Below are 6000 nucleotides of genomic sequence, written 5' to 3' on the forward strand. Positions count from 1 at the left end.
AGAGAGCGAGAGAGAGAGGGAGAGAGAGAGAGGGAGAGAGAGAGAGGGAGAGAGATAAAAGTACAGAGACACGTCAAGGACTTCCAGAACCTCACATACAGAACACAGTATGATAGAGAGACATGGTACCATGACAACATGACCCTCACATACAGAACACAGTACAACAGACACACACTCTCTTCATTTGACCACGATTAGATTCGATTCGATACATTTTCGATACATTTTCTATCAGTTAATTCCCCAAAAAAAAATTTAATACACAAATGTGGCTGGGGGAACTGATTCACTCAGCATGAACGGACTATAGGTAAATAAAAACAATACACACAAAAAAAATTATTTATATTATTTTTTTTATATTAATAATAATTTGTCTTTAGATTAATTTAGATTATAATCGTTTCTAACATATTCAAATCGATGCATCGAATCGAACACATTAGAATCGATGCATTTAGATTAATCGATGCATCGTTACACCCCCTAATACCATGATGACACCAGGACCTCACATACAGAACAAACACAGTATGACAGACACACATGGTACCATGACACCAGGACCTCACATACAGAACAAACACAGTATGACAGACACACATGGTACCATGACACCAGGACCTCACATACAGAACAAACACAGTATGACAGACACACATGGTACCATGACACCAGGACCTCACATACAGAACAAACACAGTATGACAGACACACATGGTACCATGACAACGGGACCTCAGGGGACAGTAAGACTATAGCAGCGGGTCTCAATGTGGGCTCCAGGTAATAGTTTAATTTCAATATTTCATTCATTAGAAGTGAGAGAATAAAATAAAGAGTGACTATTCTGATTCTATTCTGAGGTTTCACTAAATCAAATCAAATCAAATGTATTCGTAAGGCCCCGACAACACACGTTAATGTCCCCATGGGCCGGACACGTCTTCTTTAACCAAGTCAAAAAGAAGAAACATCACAATAAATTAAGAACAAAACAAAAACACAATAAAGTCCAAACATTTTAAAATAAATTAAATAAATGCAACACTCCCAGACATACCCCACGCGAAGGTAAGGGAAAAACTCACTAAAACCTAGCAATAGGAAAAAATGCACCACAGGCAACGTGGAGGAGAGAAACCTTAGAAGGGCCGTTCAAGGGGGGATCTCCCTTCTTAGATGTCTGTGATAGTAGTGTTGCTATAAAACAGGCGAAACAGTTGGTAAACTGTTAAGTTATACTTTTATGAATCCGCCTTGGGGAAATTCATCCTCCGCATTTTTACCTGTACCTTTATTATGTAGGAGCCGTGGGCAGCCAGCCACATAGTGTGGAGCGCCCCCCCGGGGACCAACTCCAGTTGTAACGCCAGTGTCTTGGTCAAGGACAACAGCAGGAGTATAATACCTAGTAGTGTTGTCACAATACTGGAATTTCGAACTTCGATACGATACCATGAAAAGTATCGATATTCGATACCATTTTCGATACCACTGGGAAAAAGGTTCAATCTTAAAATGTAAAAAAAAAAATGATTTTTAATAAATTTTGCTTTTGTTGCTGGTTGATTCTCCTCAGCGTCTCTCTGGTACTATAAGAGAAGATAAATATAACACTTTTAAAACCCTTTGTTTATCTTTAGATCACACATTTAAAAATAACTGTTCATCTCACTTCAATCATTTTTATTGCAGAACATGGTATTTTATCAAGCAGACAGATGTAAACACTGTAATAATCTGTGTTGCATGTACCTGACAAACTGAACTGTTTGTATTACAGTCATATTCCGACTTAACTGAATGCACATGTGTGTGTGTGTGTGTGTGTGTGTGTGTGTGTGTGTGTGTGTGTGTGTGTGTGTGTGTGTGTGTGTGTGTGTGTGTGTGTGTGTGTGTGTGTGTGTGTGTGGACTACTGTACTATTACAGGTATTGAAATGAACAATGCAACTTCCTTGTAATTATTTTTTATGAATAATTAAATATCGATATTTCGGGAAATGAGTATTGAAACCGTTTTAAATATTCAGAATCGATATGTATCGATATTTCGATCTTTTTGACAACAATAATACCTATCATGCGTGTCTTTTGGTGTGGGAGGAAACCGGAGTACCTGGAAGAAACCCATGCAAACACGGGGGAGAACGTGCAAACTTCACACAGAAAGGCCCCCCCTGCTACCCAGGATCATCTTGCTGTGAGGCGACAGTGCTAACTAAGGCTGAGACGATATGCCATTTGGAAGAATCGATAAATCAGGACAAAATTATCGATAAATATCGATTAAAAAAAGTATTATTATAAATAAATATATATATAAATAAATTTATATAAAAAAAAGTATTTTTTAAGAAAAAAGTATTTAAAACTTTTTTTTGTTTTGTTTTTTTACACATGCAAAAAAATAAATGACACCACTTATTGATTTCACACATTTCACGCCTGTTAGAGAGCCTGCTGCATCGTACAGGGGGGGGCCTGTTCTCTCCTCTTCCTCCTCTGTTCTCTCCTCTCTGCTGTTCTCTCCTCTTCCTCCTCTCATCAAATTTGCTGACGACACAGTAGTGGTGGGCCTGATCTCTGCAAACGACGAGAGGGCCTACCTGGAGGAGGTTAAGGTCCTAGCGGGATGGTGTCAAGAGAACTGCCTCTCCCTGAACGTCAGCAAAACAAAGGAGATGATTGTGGACTTTAGGAGGTCGGGGGTCAGGGACTACAGCCCCCTCAGCATCGATGGGGCACCGGTTGAGAGAGTGAACAGTTTATTTATTTTTATTTTATCTTTTCCCCCCTCCTTTTTCCTCCGTTTTTCTCCCATCCCAATGTTAGTCGTTATGCCAATTCCCAATCCCCTTCCTGGTCGCTGCGCACTCTACCCCCTACAGTCGGTCTGGGAGAGTGGAGGCTATCACATGCTTCCTCCGACACATGTGTAGCCAATCAACTGCTTCTTTTCACCTGGCAGCGCGGACTCTCACTGAGAGGGTGTAACGTGTGGAAGGATCACACTACCCCCCTTAGATCTTTTCCTTGCTGAGCAAGCGCCCCGACCGAACTGTAGGAGTCGCTGTTTACAACGACCAGGACCCACCCACCAGCTTTCCCACCCCTAACACTGCCAATTGTGTTAGTATGAACGACCAGCCAAGCTGGTAGCAACACCGAGAGCTGGGCTCAAACCCAGCGTCTCCTGCGTTGGTGGCGAGTGCCTTGCCCACTACACCACCTAGCCGCCCTCCGAGAGTGAACAGTTTTAAGTACCTCGGAGTCCACATATCCGAGGACTTAACATGGACCACGCACATTGACAGTGTTATCAAGAAGGCACGACAACGCCTCTACTTCCTTAGGCGCTTAAGAAAGTTCAACGTGCATTGTACTGTATAGTATAGTATATTGTATTGTAACTCAGTTACTTTTCTACTCTGCATTGTACATTGTATATATGTATATATTGAACACTTTTTGTTTACGTACTTGACTTCTATTTTATACTTACTATACTTTTTATACTTATCTATTTTTATCTAGCACAATCACTGGAGCAAAACAGAAAAAAGCATTTTATATAAAAGTATTCTGTATGACAACTAATAAAGAAACTTGAACTTGTTCTCTCCTCTGTTCTCTCCTCTTCCTCCTCTGTTCTCTCCTCTCTGCTGTTCTCTCCTCTCCCTCCTCTGTTCTCTCCTCGTCCTCCTCTGTTCTCTCCTCGTCCTCCTCTCTTCTCTCCTCGTCCTCCTCTGTTCTCTCCACTCTCTCCAATTCTTGGGACTTAATCAATCATACAGTATCTAACAACCAATATCTCCTCAGATGCAGTCCCTGGACTAATGTGGATCAATTTGCGTGGGTCCTTATCACAAAGAATCATTCACTCCATACTACACATATCATTCACTCCATGCTATTATCATTCACTCCATACTACACATTATCATAGTGCAAATATTTGAGTAATAAATAGATCAAATAGCAAAAATATGGCGTAGTGTTAAAAAGTGTTTAAAGTGTCTAAAGTGAATGAATGCTAAGGTGAGTGTTTAAAGTGAGTGTGTGCATGTGTGGATGTGTGTGCAATGAATATAGAACGAGTGAGTTAGTGTTGCATAGAGTTATTGAGCATCCCGATGGCCTTGGGGATAGAAGCTCCTCTTTTGAGTCTCTCTTCTGTACCGACGACATACCTGCTAGCGTCCTCGTCTTCCTCGCTGTCCACGAAGGAGCTGGACTCCAGCTCGCTGCTCAGCACCGAGGCGCTGTCGTACCCCATGGCCGAGTCCCGCGCCGTGCGCTCCGACTTCGAGTGCCCGTTGATACGAGGGACTGAGGGACAAGAGAGGGACAGAGACAGACGTCAGACCAGTGATGGGAATTCCTTCTCTTTTTAGAGAGCCCGTTCTTTTGGCTCAGTTCACTAAAAAGAGCTGGTTCTTTTGGCTCAGTTCACTAAAAAGAGCTGGTTCTTTTGGCTCAGTTCACTAAAAAGAGCTGGTTCTTTCGGCTCCCAAGCAGCTCCTCCGATTTTTGGGAATTATGTGTAAAATGAATTACTATTACTAATGTAAAAACATACATTATATCAAATATTTATTATTTATATGGCTTTATTTACATACTCAACAGTGCTACAAAAAATGTATTATAAAGTACAAGCTTAGCTTTAACAGAAAGAAAATAGGAGAAAAACGAATCGGCTTCGAATCAGGAGCCAGCTCCCATCGTTCACTTTGTTGGCGACCGACACATCTTAAACAATGAGAGTCAGAGTGACTGAGGCTGAGTCACTTAGATAACAGAGACGACAGAAGAGTCACAGCCCTGGCAGATGTTGGTTTCATCATAGATTGAGGGATGTTGATTGATTGATTGATTGATTGATTGATTGAATTGATTGATTGAAAACTTTATTAACAGATTGCAGAATGGGTACAATACAGAGTACGGCTCAATACAAACAATTGTTAAGGGGATGCAGACCAGAAAAATACTTTTCGTCTTGTTTACATCAGGGTCCCCCGTTTTCAATTCATCAATTCACGTTGGTTTGATAAGATTGAGGGATCGAGGAGGACGCAGTTGGAAAAAAGCCAGGACAGCGACTTCAGCCGCACTTTTAGACCAGTCGACGAGTAGAATAACAAGTGAAAAGCAGTTAATAATAACAGAAACAATGGCTGGAAAATGTTGAAAATAAAGTGTATAACAGATGAAAAATGCTGTTGGGAGCGAATAATACAGACTGGACAACACAAATCCCTATGGATATATTTGAGTTTTTATCTTTCATTCATTAACTTCGCAGCAGCATGAGATCGACTAAAACCATCACATCACTCGTAGTCCGCCCCGAGTTCCAAAACAACTTCACCCCGCCCACCACCACCACCACCACCACCTACATACATACATACATGGCCGGGGCCGCGGCGCTGTCTCGGGGTGGCAGCGGATTTGCCGGAAGGGTCTGGCGAGGCAACGAAGGCGAGGCCGAGAGTGTGTTCGCCGGGAGCAAGCGAAGCATTCCAACAATGTGGTGGGTCCCATGGCTGAGCTCCGCCCACAACGGCACACTGCTCATTTACATGAAGCTACGTAAACACTCCTTCAGAAGCTGCATTCCTCCCCGCAGGAGCCACGCCGCTCTCATTAACCCCGTCCAGTCTGCAGGCCACAGCCCAGGTGCTCGTCTCAGGTGTGTCTCGGTGCTGTGTTGAGTCTGTGTGCAGTCTGTGTTGAGTCTGTGTTGAGTCTGTGTTGAGTCTGTGTTCAGTCTGTGTTCAGTCTGTGTTCAGTCTGTGTTCCGTCTGTGTTGAGTCTGTGTTGAGTCTGTGTTGAGTCTGTGTTCAGTCTGTGTTGAGTCTGTGTTGAGTCTGTGTTGAGTCTGTGTTGAGTCTGTGTTGAGTCTGTGTTGAGTCTGTGTTGAGTCTGTGTTCAGTCTGTGTTGAGTCTGTGTTGAGTCTGTGTTCAGTCTGTGTTCAGTCTGTGT

The 6000-nt window shown here is 42.5% G+C and overlaps 1 protein-coding gene across 1 annotated transcript in view; it reads right to left on the reverse strand.

Moving 5' to 3' along the window:
- Positions 1-5322, reverse strand: part of LOC311244192 (segment polarity protein dishevelled homolog DVL-1-like) — a gene marked incomplete at its 5' end in the record, with an annotated part of 42207 nt that extends 36885 nt beyond the window's left edge. The window contains 2 exons of the mRNA XM_084333599.1: positions 4199-4337; positions 5310-5322. Of these exons, the coding sequence (XP_084189725.1) occupies positions 4199-4337; positions 5310-5322 (152 nt within the window). The remainder of the gene's footprint in view (positions 1-4198; positions 4338-5309) is intronic.
- Between the last annotated feature and the right edge of the window lie 678 nt (positions 5323-6000).

The sequence above is a fragment of the Notolepis coatsorum genome (assembly GCF_963971535.1).
Source record: "Notolepis coatsorum genome assembly, chromosome: 17".
Classification (NCBI taxonomy): domain Eukaryota; kingdom Metazoa; phylum Chordata; class Actinopteri; order Aulopiformes; family Paralepididae; genus Notolepis; species Notolepis coatsorum.